Raw genomic sequence first — 23,176 nt, forward strand, 5'->3', positions numbered from 1 at the left:
CAGTACATCACCAGGGATAATCATACAGCGTTTCAGCTCTCGTATTCCTTTTCATTATTTTCCCACATTCCTATCAATGCAAGTAATTCAAAATAAGCCTCTTTTTCAATTTCACACCTCACTTTCACGCCATATTGTCTGCGGGGTCTCTGTTGACGCTTTTTAATGATCTGCACAAAGGTTCTTTGTTTCAAACAGCAACTGCGTTGAGCTGTGTGCAAGGTTTAACAAAGGTCAGGAATTTGCATATCACCTCAGAGATGTTGCATTAGTTAGTGAGAGGTCCCGAGAGGTGCACAGATAGAACATAGAAGCAGGGCTGTTAATGACGCTACAAGATTTGACCTTTAACGGCAGGGCCCTGTAATTAAACCTCTACTTTATGGACAGTAATTGTGACACAAAAACATCCACTCATAAACCTAATTAAACATGTTATTGTTTGTTTGGTTCCGGCCACTAAAAGGCTTCAGCTGACCTCCATCTTGTGTGCATGCGGTCTCTAAGGGAGCTTTATGTCCTTATGGTGCGTACGTAAATGTTGGTCTGTGAAGAGGGGGGTAAAGTTTGTGACCTCAGTTGCACTAAGAAACAGAATGCGTGGCTGTTTAGATTGGGATTTGTATGGCCAGCTACTCTTGCAGGGTGTCGTGGGCTATGTGATGCAGGGATTCTTCCATTTTTATATTTAGGAGCTGACTATCAACTGGTTCTTGTTTGCAGGGATGCCATGATCACATTTAAACAACTTACAGTACACGCGTCCCTCGCTACGTCGCGGTTCGAACATCGCTCCCTCGCTCTATTGTGGTTTTTCAAAAACGAATTGGTTCATAAATGAATTAAAATTGACTACCATAGATTCCGATGTATAAGCCGCTACTTTTTTCTGAAACTTTGAACCCTGCGGCTTATACACCGCTGCGGTTAATATGTGACTAAAAACTACATTTCCCGTGTGGTCATGTTCTAATCTTGTGACATCTCATATACTGCAGAGCTACAACTAATCGTTTCAATATGTAATTTGGAAAACGCTATTACTAACATGGTCCATCATAAGGGCAAAAAAAAAAGTTCAGGAAACAACCAAAACACGCCCACCATTCTCTGCGTTTGCTAACCCTGTCGCTGTCGTTGCACACACTTGAGTGAGCAACATCAATCACAGTTTATACTTTAACCAAATGTAAAACATTGTTGCATTTGGAATTTTACAAGAAATACCGGTGTGGCTTATATAAGAACAAATGTGTTTTTTTGACTTCATATACAAAAGGTCCCTGGTTCAATTCCAGCGTTGAGCTCAGCTAGCTCAGCATCCAAACTACTCTTGCTTTCATTCTACGTTTTAACATATTTCCACAGCATTTCAGTCCAGCTTCAGCTTCCAAACAGCTCCTAAATTTTCGATTTTCATACCTTTTCAGTTTTGCTTCAGCTTTTCAGCATTCACACGCAATGTCTACTGACATTGCGTCATCTAGTTATGTCTTATTACTGCTTATCATGTCTACAATATTCGGTAATCCGAGCATAAGGGTGAGTAGGTCATAAGCAGGTTTTGTATACTGAAATTAGAATTATACAAATTATGTATACAATTATAATAAACTTCTATTTATATATATTGCTTCTAACTGAATGCGACTTCTCGGAAGTCCACCTATCGCCAATTAAGAGCGATAAACGAGGGATGACCTTATCGCACAAAAGCCCTTTGCTTCACAATGTCACATGACTTGTTGGAATGAATGAGCCGCAGCTCACACATACTGTAGGTGTACTGTCATAAAATGAGTTGCTAAACTGTCAGGGTGTCCTCATGTTTGTCAGAGACTGTATAGCTTTACACTCAACTGACGTTACATTAGATACACCTGCACAGCCAATGAGATGCATTTCAAGAGCTGTGTGAAAGCATTGTGCCTTTCTAAAGATAATAATGCTGTTTTGTGGTTGTAGCTTGCAGTGGCAGCGATTGGAGTATTTTAGGGACCTTATGAGGTAACATAACACATCATATTATTAAACTGAGCAATAATGTATTTGTATTTGTTTTTATTTGTACTAGATATAAAGGTCGTGGCCGGCGTGCTGTTTGAATTGAGTGAACGAGGACTTTTAGAAAGTTTAACTCCAAATTGTGACAAATATAGGCATTTATTTTTTCAGTCTGTTTAACCCACTACTACTACTACTACTACTACTACTACTACTACTACTACTACTACTACTTCTTCTCTTTTTGGGTTTAAAAAACATAAAATGTGGAGGCAAAGAGGGACAGCAGTTCAAGTAATATATGCATACTAAAAACTGAGATGTTGGACATTATTCAGTTAAGAGTATGCTATTTGTGGTTCATATTTGTTTGTTTTAGTGTATTTTATTATGCCACCATGTCATATTTTATTATGACACTACTTCCTTGACTGCTTTACCTTGTTTGTTAAACTTTCCCCTTCAATGTGGTATTCAATGAATATGCAGACTTAAACAAGAGCCATCACGAGAGGCCAAAAAAGTGAGTCTCAAATTGAAGCAATTGAAATGGCAGGATGCCAACATGAGACTGGCATAAAAGACATGTAGTATGATGACTTATCTACATACTTATCAGCGCTCATGTCAAACTTTATCAAAATGTGACACTGCAAAATACCCATTTTTGACTGGGAAGTACTATAAAATTAATTCACCAATTAATTATGTGTCAAGTGAATTATGATGAAAAGGTTTTTTAAGTGGCTCTTTAAGTGTGCAGGACTGGGGGGTACGTGGCTTCTGTTTGGGAACCACTGTAGTACATAATACATGAGGGTCTACTGTATATCTGGTTCTGCATGTGACAAAGACTTACTAACAAAGGAGGTCTCCCCCAGGTATCCCCGACGTTTGAGCACCACCTCCAAGAACTTGACCTCCTCATCCACCACATGGTGTTCCCTCTCCAGCGAGATCCAAGCCCAATTGAGACGAAACTGCTGGTTCCTCAGTTTGTTCCCTCCTGCAAGACAAAAGGCAACTGTAAAAGAGGCTTCTGGTACGCCAACCAGGGGCTTTCCATTTCACATTTTAAAAATACTACTTGGTTTGCCCTTGGCTTCCAGCCCCAGTGGGAGGTATGAAGGGGGTGCCAACCTTTATACAGCACGAACAGTTTGTAGCATCTAATTGCTTCAGTTCTAATTAAGATAAAAGGGGTCTGTTTTCTGTCTGAACTTGTACTATTCATCCTTTGCCTTTTGAAGCAGCGTTCAAATACAGAGGGAGCACTCCTCCAGGCCATAGCTGCAGCCCTTAGACCAGAAGTGTTACAGCTGCAGCAGAGAACACGTCAGTCTGCAAAAGTTGATTGTGCACAGGCACCATGACTTCAAGTGAAAAACCGCAGCAAACTAGCACTTTTTAAAAGTCTCTAGCTGCAGCAGACGGTCTGAATGATTGCTTCCCAAAAATCATCATGCTTGGAAAGGGAGCGAGCAAAAATGAAGACCTGGCGGTTACCAAAGCCACCAAACGTCTGGCAGCTTGGAAATAAGAGTGACAAGTACAAAAAAAGGTAGGTTGCAAGGTTCAGTGGCTTCACACTGTTGGGGCTGTTTGTGTTCGGCATGACTGGGGATCTTTAGCGTCCCCCCCCATCCCAACCTGGATGTCACACTCAGTAAATCTGCCACCTCCCGACTGTTTCCATTTCCTCTCCCGCCGTGCGCGGTCAGACTCTGACACCGAGGGCTTTATTAGGCGTGAAGGTGCGTGTGGTTATGAGTTTGCACGTTTTGAGTGCGTAAACCTGCTCCTTTGACCTGCACGCTTCTTCAGGCAGACATGAAAATATAGAATATGGACAAAAAGGTCTGAGGCACTACAGATATTAGGTACAGTCCACCCTCCACATTTGAGCAACCATCTTTATTACAGCATATCTTCTGAAAGGACAACGCTATAGAAAGTAAATAGCTGGCAACACAAGTGAGGGCCAAGATAATTGTGTCCTGCCTACAGTCAAATATGCGGGGGCTGCATGAATGCTGCAGGCACTGGGAAGCTGCGGAGGGTAAGATGAAATCCAACACCTATGGGACACCCATTCAGCCCGTTGCTGCGTGTGCTATTGTGTAGTTGAATAACTGTTCATGTGTTTACATATCGGACACCTGTTCAGCTTGTTTGCGTAGTGGAATCACCTGCCTTTCCAGATTAAATGTCTGTTCTTGGTCTTTAATTTTGTGAAATACATTTCTAAATAAATGCAACAACTTATGTTATTTTTCCTCTTCGTGACACTTTTTGACTGATGCGACTTACAGTCCGGCAAATACGGTACACACTTTGATGAGATACTGTAAGAGATGGATCAAAAATTCTGCCCGCAGGTCAAAAATCGAGTGGCTAAATGAACCATTAAACCATGACTTTGGCATCAAGTGTACAAACTCAAATCATGAGCAAGCTGCACATTCTGTTCTTGACCTGACTTTTTTGGTGCTTCTATCGAGTGAGGGCTTTTTGTCTCTTGTCTCAGTACTAACACAACGAACAGACGGATAATCATTGCTTATCTTACACCCGATCTGAACAATACGAAACAAGAAAAGGACTGAGGAGAATGCTAAAAGAACAGATTGTACCTTGCCCTCTAATGGCCTCCATCAGAAAAATCAAGGTTGCTCTTGGCTAAGAAGTAGAACAGACAGTGTTGTTGACCCCAAGCTCTAATTGGGCTGAAAGGCTACAGGGAGCAAAGAGCATCTGTCTTCATATCCTCTTCTTCCTCTTCTGTGCGATGAAGATGAATGATCTATATGTAAATGCACCATGAATTGGTAATATAATCAATATCTTTGCCATTGTGTCCAAATACAGTTAATGATGTGCCCATTCTTTGATTAAAACGATGTCAAGAGTCACGCCAAAGGCTTTGAAAGGGCTAAAACAAGACACATGGATCGAACAATGATCATATTCTACTTCAAAGATACTTTTTGTGAGTCATTTTAGCAGTTTTCCATGTCCAGTCAGCCATCAAATTACGGCTATTGTAAATTGTGCAGTTCAGTGGGTGTAAATTTAGACGCTTTCTTTCTCAGTCATCGGCCAATCGCTCGCACCAATTCCCCTCAGCTGTCACGCATTGCACTCACAAGCTGCCACAGGTGCACACGGAGGGACGATTAGTTTGTCTGCGTGCTGAGCAACGAATGTAGACACCTACTTCCCCTCGAGCTCCTTTTTAAAATTGTATTTAAATGCATGCCTCTCCCCGGTATGTTTTCATATTTTCTCTTATAAGCACTTTATTTGCATCAACGGCGTTACTAAGAAAGCTAACACAAGAAAGCTCGATGCAATAATGGCGAGTCGGAAGCGGTCTGGTGAGTTCAAACTGCTGTTTTCAGGATGGAAGTACAGACACGACTTCATCATCACTGATGTAAAAGGCAAGGCCATACATGTCAAGTGTACATACGTGGGAGTAACTATAATCTCATGAGAGATCTCTCAGTGGCACCGCCGACCCTTGATGCCAGTGGTTCTCAACTGGATTGGTTGCAGGACCCACCATCCTCTATCAATGACAAGCGGTGACCCAAGTTGCGGAAAATCTTTCAACTCAAACTTGAATAGGACTGTTTGCAACGCAACGTGAGCTGCAGCGGTGCAACGCTGTCTCCCTCTTTAAGGTGAGCTCTTCTCCAGCAGATATCTGCAGCTGTGTGCCGGATGGACGGCATGTTAAGTCCCCACTCGATGTCCTTCCTCCTCCCGCTCAAGCTTGACAAAGTCACCCATAAACATGACACGCACCTTGAAGCAAGCGAAAAGCACAGATGAGATTGTGAGGTGCATTCACAAACATCGGGTCATTGCATTATTTCTTTTTTTTGCCCAGGCAAACCCACTGACGTACTGAAAACGGCTCCAACCCACCAGTTGAGAATCACTGCTTTATGCAACTCGGCCATGAAAGCAGCTCAAAAATCAGAATTATTTTACACATAATGAAGTAATTAATGAAGTAATGAGTAATTCTGTTACTAACTAAATTACTTTTTTGGGAATGTAACTATACCTAATTACCTAATTGGGCAGCTGCATACATATATAGAAATATGTATAAATCACAAACAATCAGTGGTGGATTTTAGCTTCTTGTGTGTTCCACAATCTGAAAACAGGTGACCCGAGCATGACAGGACACTCCCACCCCCGCCACACTCCCCAGCCCCAATGCGGATTAATGCCAGCAGAGAGGAGAACATGCCACCAGTAAACGTGACTTGTTTGAGCGCTGAGTTGTGAAGGAAGGAAATATATCAAGTATGAAGTCACACAGTTGCAGGACATCTTTAAAGATCTTGTGAAATAAAGGAAATGTTCCGAGACAATGCAGAGATAAGACTAGAACTACTTCTGAATTCCATATCTCCACAAAAACAGATCTCAAGAACTTACTTTCCAATACTGGTCCTAATCGATCTGTAATAACTGTCAGGAGGAAGGACTGCACGAATGGTACGCCCCATCTAAGTTGTACCCCTGTGCGTGTGGCCGTGCATGAACGATGACACCGTAGGCTTTGGGGATTCTTTTTGAGTTGTTCTGGTTGTTCCTATTCTGCAGTGTGCTGGTTATCATTAATAACCGGCTGGGGGTAGTGACGCTTTCATTAGATGCCATGTCTATGGTGCATTCCACATACTGTATATTCTTATATGAGAAATAACTGGCAGAATGAAACAAGCTAAAAATTCCTCTTGGTGCTTGGAGGAGGTGATTAATCCAAAGTAATGAACGTTTTTTTTGTGTGCATTACTACAATATTCTGATGAAAAGATTAAAACTAGTGTACTAAATAGCAGACATAAAGTGGCTCAATTACTAGAGTTTTAATACCCAACTAATCCCAAAGTAGCACTTTGGCTGCTCAGAGGCCATAATTCACGTTAGAAGTTTACTCAGAACAAGAGCAAACATTAACTTGAAGGTTTAGGCCTTAGCGGCGGGCGGAGGGTGGGGATGGTTCTGGTTTCCAGAGCCCCACTTCACTCCTCCAGATTTTTTCTCTAATTAAGATAAGCAGGGTTTGGTGGAAGTAAGTCCACTTGAAAGGGGCCCCATATAGAAAACTGTTAATCTTTCACCAGCACTTTGTGGGCGGTATTTGCATTTCTAGCGTACGCGCTGTCGGGTTCACTGCGGCAAACCTGCATGACCTCACCCCCACAGCTCACACATGGCACATTTGCTTATATCATGCTGTATTTTCAAATAAAGCATTCACAGGCCGTCAGGAGTTCTTCAGAACCTGCACTAATAACTTGTGTGGCAGAGTGATTCTCAGTCATGCAAGTATACTCAGCAAAAAGGAACGACGTATACTGAGCATATCGAAGTAGAATGGAACGTCACTCAGTACAGCACAGTTTGTTTGCTAGCAGACTACTTCCTGGTTCCTGAACTGATAAATCTGCATCTTTGTCCAGATCCTCACCAAAATGTGACACATTTTTCCTTGGCCCATGCGTCAGCCATCCACAAAGTTTCCTGGCAACTGCTTTTGTATTTTGTACATAATCCTGCTATTTACTGTTTTACTACGTGAAAATGATTGGCGTGTTACTCATGCACCTTAACCTTAATCTGCCTTGTTTAAACCTGAGCACAAAAGCGCCGAGTGTGAACTCTGTGCACTAACACAGTGGGCGTATGATGAATGACAGAATCCTTTTGAGGGCGGCCAAAGAATGTGGGGTCCTAGTCTGTGCCAGCTTGGTGCCCCTGTCTCCTCCCAGCATGCACTTTGCAGACAGCCCCTATTTGGTCACCATCGTGCATCCCCAGCGGACCTTTCGTCTGTTCATTCAGCCGAGCAGACAGTCCGGCGGGCTTCGCGCTGCACTGATTAGGCTGGATAAATTGGGACTGGGCTGTGGATCCTATTGAACAGACACAATACATCTAAAAATACGTAATGGTCATATGCTGCAAATGGGCTTTGCATGCTAAAGGTTTCTGTGACAGGTGACAAATAGTTGACCGAGGGCATATGAATGCGTGACACAGAGTGTGCGTTTCATTAACATAGACTGTATTGGAGTAGAATGTTTGAGCTGACTTCAAGGTTCGGCTGTGCAACTGATTGTAATAACTTGATTGGAAGGCACGCATGCTTATTATGTGACCTTCCATGCCAAACAGTACTGCTATTGTTGTGGAAGTGAGTAAACTCATTGAGTAACTTCAATTCATTGTTCAGAAAAATGATCTCTTGTCAGGCTGTTTTCTAAAAAAACTGCCCTGTAACTGTAACTGTTCTGTCTCATCTTGCACAAGGTTAAATCCAAAATATGATGCCTGAGTGTTTTCCAGTTTTATGCTAGTTCATCTTAGAAATAAGAAACATTAATATTCCAACATTTTATACATTTTAATTGTCATTTTTCTTTTTTGATTCGTAATGTCAGTGCTGTTTCTCTGCGTTAATTACACCCAAATTACTACAGTAATCCCTTGTTTATCGCAGTTAATTGGTACCAGACCCAACCGTGATAAGTTCATTTCCAGGAAGTAAGAGTCTTTATATATAAATCAAATATTTTCATATTTTGAACACCGGTTTATGACCTTCTAAAAATGTTTTTTAAGAGCCCTCTAGACATGAACTAACACCCCAAAGTCACCTTTACCCTCATATTACCCAATATAGTAGACATAATAAGACAAAATAAGACATGTTAGACATAAATAAGGCATAATATAGACTCACACATTTGCAATGGGAGGGGTGCTTGTTGGTTTGTTTTTTTTACTTCCTGCTCTGGTAACGAGTGCCTTGTATTTGTATTTTAGTTCAGCGACTCTAAATTGTCCATAGGTATGAATGTGAGTGTGAATGGTTGTTTGTCTATATGTGCCCTGCCATTGGCTGGCCACCAGTCCAGGGTGTACCCCGCCTGTTGCCCGAAGTCAGCTGGGATAGGCTCCAGCATGCCCCCGCGACCCTAATGAGGAGAAGCGGCATAGAAAATGGATGGATGGATGGATTAGCCACTATTATGCTTCAAGATGGTTATTTTAATTAATATATATTAACATTTTTTGATGAATTACTGTAATATATTTTTTCAAAACTGTGATAAAGTGAAGCCACAACATTTGAAGCACAGAGTGGTGAGGGATTGTTATAAACTGGGGGTGTCATGAGATCTCGCAAGATGTGACAATATTTCTCGTTTAGAGAAAAGCTGTCTTGCGAGAACAGGGCAGCCAGAAGCCAATCAGACTGTGAACTATGGCATCGCTACTAAGAATGATAATACATGTAATATGAAAGTGGCAGTGCACGAGGCAGGATTGGAACCGCACGTTAATAAACCTTGCAATTTAACCTACCTGGGTGTTCCCAGTGCCACGCGCTCGAGACGTAGCGGTTTTTCCATCGAAGTTCAACAGCTACCGTGGTGTTAATGTCCAAGAAGAAGCTGTTGTAATTATACATTTGATCAAAATTACTTAAGATGTGCCAGATCAAAACCTGATAGCTGCATAAGACTTCTATCAAAACATGATAGTAACATCTATTTCAGAAATTGAATACTTCCTGGTACCAGTGTAACGGATGCCAGCCTGTGGGGCTGTGCAAGTGTACGTTGGTAAACCTCACTCCCTCTGCCTTGAGAGCTGCGCTGAACACGCGGTCGACAGTCCGGGCTTTTGGCCGTGTGGTCAGCGCTCTCGCCTCCCATTGCGAAGATTCTTTGTTCGAGCCCCGGTGCGGGTTCCACCTGGTTCCCAAGCATCATGCGAACTGTAGTTCTTTTAGCATAAACATAAAACTAATCTACTGCAATGTGCAATCTATTTGTCTTTACATAGCTACACACCAACATAAATGATTAGTAGTCGCAGTTACAACTGCCGTCATTATTTGAACTTAGTTTTTGCTTCAATTTGTGAAAAAAAGTTAGACAGTTAAAAGCATCATGCTTATGTCATGCATGCAAAGTCAGAAAACATTCAAATGCACCTGCATCGTTTTGCGACTCAGTTAAAAGAAAACGTCTGTTTGTTCGGTCCTGTATTTTGTCACTGTGGTTTTCTTAAAAGCAATGTTAGAATATCGTCCCGTCTCGTTCTCGCAAACCTAATATCGTGTAGCGTCTCGCCTCGTGAGCTGAGTGTATCGTTACACAGATACTGTAAACCCATTTGTACCTGACTTTATGTACGAGAGACGCATCGACAAGAGCCCTAATAAATGTGGAATGTAAAATAAGTATACACTACAGCATGTGCTTAAACTTGCTCTTATTGTAACTCAAAGGGTTTATTATTCTGTCATTTCTTATTGTAGTTGAATTCTGCTCTAACGTAACGTCTACATTATCAAGGAATATCTTATTCCCTATGGAAGATGATCTATATTTACATTCCAATTGGAGTAAAATCCATTCTAACTGCTGCTAATCCATCCATGTGCTATATTTTGACAGGGTGTTTTGATTCTATGAAGTTCCAGCCCACTGTGTGCATACTTTTTAGCAGTCCAATTAAGGTGGAGTGGATAAGATAATCCAGTAGAAACAGAGCTACAGTATATGGTCTAATTACCCAAGCCTTGTATCAGCAATAATGAGTGGGGAGTTGGTGGACGCTTGCGTTCAAGATTTAGGACTGTGATGATTTTACAGAGAGACCCTAAAACTCTTTTTCTCCTGTTCAAGCCTGTGTGCCGTTAATTGTAACACCCTGCAAAAACAGCTGCTTTTGCCCGTGAGAGCCTTCTGGTCACTCCGGAGGTTCCTGAAAAGAAGGCCAAAGGCGCCTCAGAAGCAAAGTGCCGGGTCAGAGAGCCGTGCAAGGCTTAAAACGAGCGAGGCTTTGCTCTCAGCAGGGAGAGTTCTTTGAGATTAACATCTGAAGTGCTTCTGTAGAGGTCCTTTAGCCCTCTATACATCAAGAGGATGAGAAGGATCATAAACACATAAGCAACAAGGTTTGTACTTATTGCACTTGTGCTCAGAAAAAGGCTGTGATGGCTTTCATTAGTGTTTGACACGACCGTACTTTGGCCGTTGTAGGTTGATAAAGATCACAGAATTGCTCAGATATCTGGTCATGCCACATTTTTGTGCAGCCGCTTCTTGCAGGGCAGAATTCCTGGAGGACAATCATTTGTGCCCTACAGCTACGTTAAAAGTCGCCATGCCGAGTAGGGTGTTGAAATGCCCCTTATTACGTAAAAGTGACTTTTTAAATGATGTGATATGTGTCCCTGGAGCACCACAAATCAGGCTTCACTACAAATCTTAAAATAAAGCCTGAACCTCTTCCAACTATCCAGAACTCCAGGCTCGTACTGGTGGATGGTGGGTCTGTATTCTTTAGTGCTTTTAATTTGATGTTGTTCCTGTCATAGTTTTATACAATACATAAGAAATAAGACAAATTAGATGGCTACGATGTTCATATGTTTTGCTGATGTGTTGAAAATCTTTCCCGGTGACTAGCTAGCGTGCTGCTAATATGAAAACAGCACTGAGTCAGGCACAGATGTGGGAGCTGGAAGTTTGATCTTTTTTTGTCTTCAACAAATAGGCTAACCTAGCATGATGTTGTTAAAACGTGACTTTAATGTTAGCACTGCGGCTCCTGTCCCACTCCTTAATGTTACGTTGTTGTACTGTATGTGATACATGGCATCTGTTACGTTGGACAAGCGCTGAGTTACAGAGTATATGTGAAAGTGGATAAAGTGCACAATAGTGCTTCTTGGAGCCTCGCACAAAATATCATGTTCCCAGTCGGGCTTACTAAAAGCACTTTTCAACTGTCTAAATTCCGACATCAAGGCCAGTAATTGCTACACCCACAAAAATGTCTATTTTGGACACATGGCTCGCCCTCCTCCAAACACTCCTGCTATCTTGACATGTATGTTCTCCTCCCATTTCAGATTTGCAAGAAAACTGACTGTTGTAACTCGGGCTGCCTTAGAATAGTCGACTATTCAACTCTTTGATTTAGAGGAGTCTGATTCGACTCTCAGTCTCGTTGTCAGTCATATAAAAATACAAGGTGTTCAAGATTGTGCCATTCTGACTACATGGACGGTGGCCATGGCCGCTGCTGAGCACACATTTTCACAAAGATTTTAGTTTTTGTTATAGGCCATTTTGATATAAAAACAGCATCATTTGTGCTTAGAAAGAATAGCAAGTGACGCGTGTGTTTAACAGCAGACCTTTACTTATCACGCATGAATAAAATCACCAGCTTCAGTGGTGAGCACTGCCTTTGAACACTAGGAAGACTGCTGTGTGGAAGTGTGGAAATATTTGGAAAAGGTTAAAGATGACTCCAGAAAGTGAAGTACAACTTGTGTAAGCATCTTCTTACATATCACACGACAACCACCAACATCATTGGATCGTCGCTGAACATCATTGAATATCATTTAAAGGGGTAAGGCCGCCATGCCAACTTCATTTTATTTTCCGCCAGTGGATGTTAAGGAGAGAAACGAGGCTGCTCGCTGAGAGTTTTGGTAAGTTGTTGTTTTTCAAGACATGTTGTCCCTTTTCCATGTGCACTTTTCTGATGTGTGACGACAGCGACCGTGTTCCAGTTTTGTTAGTCTTGCTTTCAGTGGCACTAAATAATTCAAGGTACAGTTGTTGCACACCTACCGTGTTTATTTGTTTATCTCAGTATTTCAGCTTCTTTCTTTGAGGTGGAAAAAGTAGCCAATGAGATCTGTTTATTTGTCGGGAACACCATTAGCTCTGCTCTTAAAAAAACCTTCAAATATTAGTCGACTATGGACAAAATCAGATTGGACTATGAAAATCCTTAGTCAAAGACAGCCCAAGTTGTAACTATAAGATTACATTCAGCTCCAGAACCCGACCCGTCCTTCTTCAGTGGCCATTGTTCGCTCGCGACACAATGCAGCTTTAAGCCCTAAATATGCCTCACTCACTTACCAAATCCATTCTAAGTATAACAAGTAAAGTATAGGTACTCGTCACTAATAAATGATTATGAATTAATTGATGAACAAATGGAATCTGAGTCACGGTGTAGCCTTTAGCCTGGCTAGCTCTAGAGAAGGCGTTTCTCCAAGACCAACTACATAACCCACACTGCTTGCCGCTTGTAATTCCAGTAACCATTTATGATCAGAAAGTTTTGAGGCCAGATTGACTGCCAAAGTTACTGCTTCTGTAGCCACACAAACCAATACAGCTCACAGCACATTTAAAAGGTTGCGTTCGATGGCTGCCAAACAAAGTGCAAAATCTCAACACTTGCCGATGATTTTGCAAGAATTTCATTGCATAGCAGAACTTCCTGTTTTACTGTGCATATGACAATAAAACTCTTGAAAAAACATGTATGCTGCACATTTCACCTGTATTATCACACATACTCGATTATTACCAACTTAAGGTGATTGAGATGTGTTTTCGACGAGAAAAAAAAAGTCTGACCAGACAGCTGCGTATTTGCAGGGCCATGAATGCTGAACGGCAAATGTGGGGGCTCCACTGTACTGTGGGACTTATGAGACATATTTGAAATTGTTGAAAGATACGACAATGGGGGCCTTTAATAAACAATCTAGGGACTACTGGAAGGAAATGACGTGAAAAACAGCACTGTTAAGACAGACTGAGGATTCATTGATACATTAAATCGCTACTCACGTTCTGTGTTTAACTCCTGCACAATGGTCTAGTTGACTTTTTAAGTTGAAGCCTTTGACTGAGCAAAAAGGTCTTGAGGAAATTCCCAAGGCTCTTATTTCCAATGGGCCTCCTTTATGTGTGTCCCAGGAGACTTGAGAGTCAAAGGAAATACTGTACAGGGTGACTGGAAGGAAAGGTCAACTTGTCCTGGCAGTCTACTCCTTTCCCGCTGCTAAACAAATGACCTAATTAGTCATCTGCCACCCAAGACACAACAACTCCACACGGGGGAACATTATTTGTCTATATGTTGAGCGATTGAGGAAGCACGAGACATTGCATAAAGCCTTCGCTTGTACGTTTTCTATTGGAGTTGTGCTCTGTGGTATCACCTTGGGATTTTTGGCTTGATCCTACTCATGCTGCCTGGGAGCAGTTGTTTTGACAGAATAATTCCAAACACCTCAAGGATGCGCACGAAGCACAATAACAGTCTGTGTCTGCTGTTGTTGATTTACAGCCAGTAGCACAGACTGTTCCTCCTCCCCTAATGATGGATACATGATTAGAGACGGATGGATGAGACTCGATAAGTTATTCAAAAGTCATCTCTGGTGAGAGATGCAAACGCTCACTGATGCCAATTTAGGAAGGTCCAGGAAGATTTAGGAAGATCAAATTGTCTGCATTGCTTTTGCATTTCAATCATTGATATTTTCCCCACATCTCTGCAGAAAAACCTCCATTCGGCAGGATAATAAGCAAGAAATTAAAACGCACCAGTAACTCATCATCTTAGCTGGCGTTACGCTTCTGTAGAAGATCTTTTTTGGGCTGAGCGTTTGAAGTTAAGTTGGAAACGTGACCTTTAGCCTCAGCTACCTCAGCCATCTTCTGTCAGAAATATCACATCATATCATTTCAAAGCAAAAGGAATCTACTGAGATTGAAAAACAATGTAATCATTTGTTCGAGTGCAGACTAGAAAGTTCAACATAGTGTGTGGCTCCAAGACCCTTCGGCGGTATTTTAAGATATTTAGCAAAGCCTGTTTTCTTACAAAGTGGTGAGCGTATACACAGGGAGGGCTCATCTAGCTCGGAGGTGGTGTCAGAGGTGCTAGCATGTCCATGAGGAAGGATGTTTTTCCTTCATGACATCATGAAAAGCCGCAACTTCAAAAGCGAGCGTTAGAGCACCTGTTCACTGAAATGTCCGCGCTATAGAGTGTTCTACAGTATTACAGGGGTGGGAGAGTCGTATACTGTCATATACAGAACATATGTTTCTCTATTAATGACTTCAATCATTCAATGTTGTGATGTGGGTTATGATTATTGATGTGCAATAGTGTCGTCCCTCATTTATTAGCGGTTAGTTGGTTCCATAAATGACTGTGATAAATGCATTTCCACGAAGTAGGATTCAATATTAAGAAATGGAATATTTTCATAGTTAGAACATAGTAAACCTGTTTATGACTTTCTAAATATGGCGTTTACCATTATTAGAGCCCTGTAGACATGAAATAACACCCCTATAGTCACCTTTACACTCCTGTTCTTCCTTGTTTGCGACACATTGCGCAACTGTAATGTGCAGGCTACGGGACCGAAAAGAGACGGCCGCCGCTTTAAGCATAGCTAGATACTGAGTGAACTAGGTGGCCTCCAATTGATTCTGAACTTAAAAAGCCAAAAACTTACCACTTCCACACAGAATAGGAAGAGAACTTCTTTTCATGTCATGTCGGACATGCCATGGCTGACTCCATGCAGTGTAACGGGCGCCACACACGGGAGGCGACATCGCCTCGACTCCATTCATTGTCAATGGAACCTGCGCGATAGCACGATTATCGCATGTCACCATCCAGCCAAGTGACACGCAAAATTAGTGCGTGTAAAAGTTTGTGCTCGTGCGTGTCATGCGACGCAAGCCTAGAAAGTGAAAAAATGTTCAACTTTTCATCTGTCGCTCAGACGAGGACCAATCAGTGGGAGTTTCATTGATCGACCAATGAGCGGGCAGGATGTTAATCGGTACGCTACATTTGCCGTGTCAGATTTCCCGAAGCTATTTGACATTTCAAAAAAAAAAAAATCGAGAGATATAAAGAAAAAAGCAGCGGCTTGGGAAGTCGTTGGCGCCAGGGTAAACGTATCTGGTACGTTTCCATTCATTTACGCGGACATTTATGTGAGTTTACCTTCAATACTAGCAAGATCCGGTACTAGCAGGAATACTCAATCAACACCGGCGGCTTTTCCTCTGAATTACTTTGATACCCCAAAATTCCCTCCACATCTGACAGCCAATCAAACTGTGGGAGACTCATACAATTGGCTTTGGATGTGAATGCGTCGCTCACCTGCGTAGCTGGTCACAATCGCTTGTCGCCTCCCGTGTGCATGGTTTCATACGCAATGGCGAGGAATTTCGCCAATCACGGTTATTTGTCGCGTCCGATGCGTGGCGCCCATTAGGGTAATGTAATTTATGTCTCATCAGTGCAACATCACTGATGCCTAGTGGCTGAATACTACATGTGACTTGTCTTTCTACATTTTTGGACTAATAATAGGCGGCAGTCAACCACGAAACATTCATTTTTGAAAAACTGAGAGTAGGGAGCGATGTTCCAGCTGTGAAGTGGCGAGGGACGACGGTATTGCTGTAAAGTTACAGTTCTCATTGATGTGTTGACAGAAGTGACCATCCTCTCATTGTGCATGTCTAATTAGATTCAAAATAGAATTGCGATGACACGCATGCAAGAACCTGACAAATATAGCAAACATTCTGCCAACTGCTACTGAGCGCCGCCAAGAAAGCATTATGTGAACCACAGGGGTTGCTGAAGTTACATCTTGATACGCCCGCCCATCACCATCCTGTAAAAGTCAGCCGGGGTGGGCCAAACGATAAAACGAGCAGCATGAGGCCCACAGGTCGTACTTTGCCCTGTTCTGTCATTTTGGCCTTATTTTGAGAAGATAAACAGAAAAGAAGTTACGACCTGTCTGGCCTCCCAAGTTCACGGAGACAAAAAAGGGAAGCAGCAATGACTGCACTGCTGCATGAATGGATGGAGCTCCACTCTAATGCTCTAAAGCTGGTGTTTCAATAGAGAAGCACAGACGCAGTGAAATAACAAGGAGGTACAAGGAGGGAGGAGTGAGAAAAAGTGAGAAAAACAAAGCAACATAAGGAAGCAGCTTGGAAGGACTTGAACCAGAAGCGGGGTGGGGGGACGTGCTTTTCCTTGACCCCCCGAACGCAGCGTATTTGCTCTCTTGTCAGAGCGAATAATGGCGGACTGTTTGCTGAAAGCGGCGATGTGAAGCCGTTGAATATAAAATCGCACCGCGGGCCCGCAGCCGCCTGAGCTCCATACTAATAAGAGCTGCCGCTCTCCATCCACTCTTGCTTTTTTAATTTGCAACGTTTCAGCTACATTTCTCTGCTACGAACGTATGACAATGCCGCCTAAAAGGTAGTTTCAAAAAAGAAGTGTTAAACGACTCCCGCTTCTTTGTTGCCCAGCGCTGAAAGGAGGCCTTCGATTGGAACACAAAGCTGCATAGTAAAGATAAGCGCGCCTGCTCGCATACATTAAAATGAGAAGGAGGAAATGTCTCTGCAGGATTAAGGGGCGTTTTTGTCTCCCTGTTGTAATATTTGACTGAAGATTAGTCTGTGCTGCCGGTTGACAAATATCTACCGATGATTAGACAAGAGGCGTCTTTGTGGGGACATATGCATTTTAAGTTTAATCAAAGACCTGGTGGCCATACGTGCTTCTACATTTGATATTTATATGCAGGATTACGCCATGGAAGAGTTGAGCCATGTGGTGCTGAGTAGGGAGATGTGGGCTTTTTTTATGCAGACGAATAAAGCAAAGGTTGTGTGTCGCTCTAATCTCTGCTGCTTTTTAAGGCAGCAAACCACAAGTGATGAAAACAGTACACCGCATGAGAGTCTAGAGATAACAACGTGCATTCAAAGCGGTTTCTATGAATTTCTTTCAAGTCTAAATACATTTTTCAGACACAGACTTGTACTTCACTATTATTCTTATTATTCTTATTATTCTTATTTTGTATAATGACAATGCCTCAGTCATAAAGTCATAAAGTCATGAATTCAAACACCAAAAAAAGCCATATACCGTATGTATGCTTGTCAAAGATCCTCTATATGACAGGAACGCTCTGCTGTTTTTAAGGAACTACTACAAAAATACGAGTCAAGAGATAGCTGAACCTTGATTTTGGTATACCGTCTTTTTGTAAAATTCGTTTTTTTGACGAAAATTACAGGCACAAATATCTAGTGGCCAAGTCTCTCTGATGAATGGATCGTGGTTCTAGAGATGAGACACTACAGACAGATGCCGGCCAGGGAATCCTTTAATCATCTTTATTATTTGTGTTTTTAATATTTGAGAGAAATAGCGATATTGTGGATGTGGAACAAGTTTTAGATCTTTCAGTTCATCTCATAAAAAATGGGAGCAAAAACAAAAGTGTTGCATTTATATTTTTGTTGAGTGTATGAAGAAGAAAGTGAGAAACAATCCAGCATTCAAGAGAGGACTCGTAGCAAAGTAGGGAGGTAGCATCTGTTACAATAGCATTGTAATGTAAATGTTCCCTAGTGAACACAGGTTGCAGGGGGAATGGTTTAACTGAGACACATAACAAATAGTGGGCCGGGCCAGTGTGTGTGATGATTGTACCTGCTGCTGAAGTTTACAATCAACTTCAAATGAGTACACCGCTCTAACCGTACACTCTTCAAAGGAAAACTGCACTTTTGGGGGGGAATTTTGCTCATCATCCACAATGTGAAACATGAAAACATACGTCTTTCTCTTTTCTGTGCGTTCTAAAGAGCGCAAACGAGTTAGCATGAGGGAGCTAACAATGCACGGCATGGGAAACTCCTTTCGACTATGAAACCTCTAACAACGTTTTAGCATTTCATGTACATGCATGAACAGGTACATTCATGATAACGTGTAATACTTATAGTATTTTGCCGTATTTTGGTCATTTTAACCATTACCGGAACTTATTTCCTGGCGCATTGATTTCACATAGCCGATAGGAACTAACGCTACTTCCGTCAACAACAGCAGAATAGAACAAGTGTGCATGTTTGCTATCACTCATCATGGCAGACTTCACGAGAGCTGCCGCCGCCGACAACTACTTTTGACAAATGAATGTCGGCAGTGGCTTGAGGCGCTGTGAGTGACGTTGAGACAAGCGAGTGCTACTCCGCCAGAAAAATCTAGTTCTTCGTGTTAGCTGCTACAATAACAATATCGCTGTAGCTTGCTTAATATACAGGTCAGTTATGTAAATGGGACATTGTCTCTTTTTAGGTTTTCTTTTTAGGGCTTTATAGTCGAAGTAGGTGTGTCCCATGATGTGCATTGTTAGCTCCCTTATGCTAACTCGTTTTCTCTCTTTAGAACGCACAGAAAGGGAAAGAAATATGTGTTAATGTTTCACTGTGGAAGATGGGCAACATTTTTAAAAAGTGCAGTTTTCCTTTAAAGGTAAGTTTGTAACCGATGGAAACCCGTTGAACAGATAAATGACAAAAACCAAGGTTCCACAGTGCTGTATATGAAAAGAGTGCTCTGCTATATTTAAGAGCAAAAATGAAAGGCAAAGATCCTCTAATTGACAAGGGTGCTCTTGTGTTTTTAGGAATCAGACCAGCCTGCGGGCCGCCAGTTGACAAGCCCTGGTCTATGGGACAGCACACATAATATTTGGTTACATTATTTGAGTAATATTAGTAAGATGCAGTACAGTTGTACAACACTGCACATTGCAACCAAAATTATCACCACATTGATCAAATTAATATCACTCCTGATCATTTTTTCCCCAAGTAAAGACAGCATGGACAGCCTACTGATCTTTTGTGGGGACTTTTATTTCAAAATATTGCTGGTTCAAAAGGGCAAAGTGATGAGTGTCAATCTAGAACAAGCCAATTAGAGAGCAGCAGCACTTTTGAAGCTGAAAATAAAACATTATTTAGACGCAAATATCACTTTCAAAATGCTCACTAAGATATTTAGAGATAACACAATGTGCAAATTGTGCTAAAAAGCACACAGACACTGAACACACATCGGGACACCAGGGCCCACTTGAAGAAAGAAGAAAGAAAGCAGCAGGATTGGATTTTGCAAGAACAAAAGCTTGCTGTGGATGCAGGCTAAACGTGAGAGGCGTGCAGAAGTTTTTGAAGCATTATTGTCTGCAGTTTTATCTGTGAAATTGTACCTCACACACACACACACACACACACACACACACACACACCCTCCCTTGCTGAAGGTAGCTGCAATTTAAATGCACCGACCTCCCCCCCGAAGGGAAACTTAATGTTTGTCGAGTGGAACTGAGCCCCCTGCTCTGACAGAACCTTCTAGCCCACAGCTCATTGGCCACTGATAAGCTCGTTAGTATTCCATGGCAATTATGTGCTAATTAAAACAGTTCCAGGTGCACTACTCTGGGAGTTGAGGAGGCTTTGTTCATATAAACCTGAACACTTTTTTTTTTCTTCACAATTGCATCCTAGCTAGCTAATATTTAACTCCTCACTCCCAAAAGCTGGATAAGCCCGGGCATGGTCGACTTCATTTCATGCTCCAAGACATTCTTCATGGGGGAAGGGGGACAAGATGAACTCTGGACTAGTGTGCTTTTCTTACCCACACCTAGGAACATCTGTATATAAGTTTAGATGGTTTCATTGTTTTTTTTTTAATGTGAGCGTGAATTTCATTTCATTGATATCTTTTAATTTAATTCAATTTAATTGGATTCTGTTGGTGCACAAACATGTCAACATTTGTGGTAATCTAACAAAACCCAAATTGTGGAACAAGTAAATATGAATTTAAATCACCCAAGAATTATGGGTGCCACAAGCTCTTGCAAGATTAAACTGTGATGATATTTCTTGTTTAGAGAAAAGATGTCTCGCAGGAGCAGGTCAGCCAGAAGCCTGTCAGACAGTCAACTATGGCATCGCTACGTGCATGATAATACACGTAATATGGTAGTGGCAGTGCACGAGGCAGGATTGGCAAAAAAGCAAAAAAGGCAAAAAAGCTTTCTCTTTTTGAACACGGTCCGATTGTTGAGCTGCATAAGCGAGCCCTCTCGTGGATGCAGTAAGACAGTCATTGGAAACTTCTTCAAAGATCTTGAGGGTGATGGAACAAAAAAGTGAAGTTTAAGATCGAAAAAAATATCACCGGCCCTGAACCGGATGATCCGATTGGCTGTCCGTCAAGACACGGCACGATCCTCAGTCCAAATGAAGGTTGTCACTGCTGCTGAGTGCAGTGCAGACGGCATCTGAGCGAGAAGGGTCTTAAGAAGAAAAGTCTTCAAAGGTCTCGTCTCCCTCAATGCCAGAAAACTGTCCGTTTGAAATTTGGACAAGAGCACCAAAAGGTGGCAGAAGGTTTTATGGTCCAGATGGCTTCCAACGTTACTGGCACGACAAGGAGATCCCACCTGAGATGTTTTCCACACGGCACAGTGCAGGGGGGCTCCATGATCTGGGGTGCTTTTTCCTTCAATGGAACAATGAAGCTTCGGGTTGTGCAGGGGCGTCAAACGGTAGCTGGCTATGTGGAGATGTTGCAGGGGGCATCCCTCATCGCTGAAGGCCCTCGTCTGTGTGGTTTCAACAGGACAACGATGCAGTTGACAATGCCGGCCTAACAAAGGACTTCTTCCAGAGACATAACCTCACTCTTTTGGACAAAGCTCCTGATCTTAAATACAATTGAGAACATTTGGGGATCGATGGCAAGGGTTTACAAAAATGGACATCCGTTACACAGAGTGGATGCCCTCTGTGAAGGCATCTTCACCACTTGGAGCAACATTCCCACTAGCCTACAGGAAACACTGGCATCAACCAAATCAATTTTGGTTTGGTAATGAGTAATTTTTTGAACATTTTATTTCTATTTTAGGGGGGGTTTCAGGTTTCGTTTAGCTGTGGTCTTAAAACTTTGATCAGCTGATGAACAATCTATTTAAGTCTAATGCTTGCTTGCAATCTGGATCAAACTTGACCTCTTTTGTACAATACAGTGTTCCCTTTTTTATCGCGGGGGGTGGGTTCCCAAAATAGCACGCAATAAGTGCAATCCGCAAAGTAGCCATCTTCATTTTTTTCCAATGATTATATATGTTTTAAGGCTGTAAAACCCCTCACCAAACACTTTATACACTTTTCTCAGACAGACACTAATATTTTCTCACATTTCTCTTTTAGAACACTCTCAAAGTTCAAATTTCGTGAGAATTTTTATGATCAAACTACTACGGAGTATTTTGCTCACCTGGCTGTGCCTCTTCATCCTGGCGCTGTTCGGCTGTACCATTTTTGTGTCCTTGTTAAAACATATTGCTCCTGTTGTCGTATTTTACTCCTCCTCGTCCGTTTCTTCCGTTGTTTACAGTATTGGTGGTTAGCAAGCAGCTCACGCGGTTAGATAGTTTGCTAGCCATGACCAACAGATGGAACAAAGGAGACTGATTGACAGTGGTCTACAGCCAATCAGGATGCAGAAGACAACGGGCAGTGCAGACAGAAGAAAGAGAATAGAGAGACACTGCCGCCTCGTGCTAAAGCACAGAACTACAACATTCAACTTCCCACAATGCAATTCTTCTTAAAGGGCCAGACCCGGGCCTGTAACAGCGTTCATACACTGCTAAATTTTTAAAAAAGCATTAAAATTACACCCCAAAAAATCTGCCAAACAGCGAGTCCACGAAAGGTGAACCGCGATGGGATGAGGGAACACTGTACACCCAAACAGCAGGGTCACACAAAAAGTACACAAGTGATTTCCACAAAACTCAATAATAGAAAAAGCCAATGCATTTGGTGAGAATCTGTACAAGATACTACAGTATTTCTAAACTAGTGTTCGTGGCTCCTCATTATTCAGTACGCACACATACATGCGTTATACATTCACAGGTACATTGAGCATAATATATACTAATTATATTAAAATATATATGAAAAGTATAAGTGTGGAAACAGACGACTTCATTGTGACATGTACTGCCATCTGCTTTGCAAAAAGCAACCAAAAACGTGTTATTTATTCATGGGGCACCGTCTACATGTGAACACAAAATATGACTCCCCTTTCACTTGTGCACTAGCTGTCATCTGATGAGAGATCTTTCATGGAGAGAGCAGCTTTTTTCTCCCACATCATTTCTGTTTGACGCCTCAAATATCCAAGCACTTCCAGGCTGTGACGCGCTGAGAAGTGGGACAAACACTTTCTTCTTACAGGTAATGAAAGCCGTGCAGGCGGGTCATCAAACACACGAGGATGAGGATCCCTGTAGGCCTACGCTACCCTGCGATGGGCATATTTAGGGATCCTCCATCAG

At 42.1% G+C, this 23,176-nt stretch overlaps 1 protein-coding gene across 2 annotated transcripts in view; it reads right to left on the minus strand.

The window, feature by feature from the left end:
• Positions 1-23,176, minus strand: part of frem2b (FRAS1 related extracellular matrix 2b) — a 76,283-nt gene that overhangs the window by 38,119 nt on the left and 14,988 nt on the right. For both annotated transcript variants that reach the window (XM_054793235.1, XM_054793236.1), the window contains exon 3: positions 2,864-3,010. In XM_054793235.1, coding sequence (XP_054649210.1) covers positions 2,864-3,010 — 147 coding nt within the window. The remainder of the gene's footprint in view (positions 1-2,863; positions 3,011-23,176) is intronic.

This window comes from Dunckerocampus dactyliophorus, chromosome 12 (genome assembly GCF_027744805.1).
Source record: "Dunckerocampus dactyliophorus isolate RoL2022-P2 chromosome 12, RoL_Ddac_1.1, whole genome shotgun sequence".
Lineage (NCBI taxonomy): Eukaryota > Metazoa > Chordata > Actinopteri > Syngnathiformes > Syngnathidae > Dunckerocampus > Dunckerocampus dactyliophorus.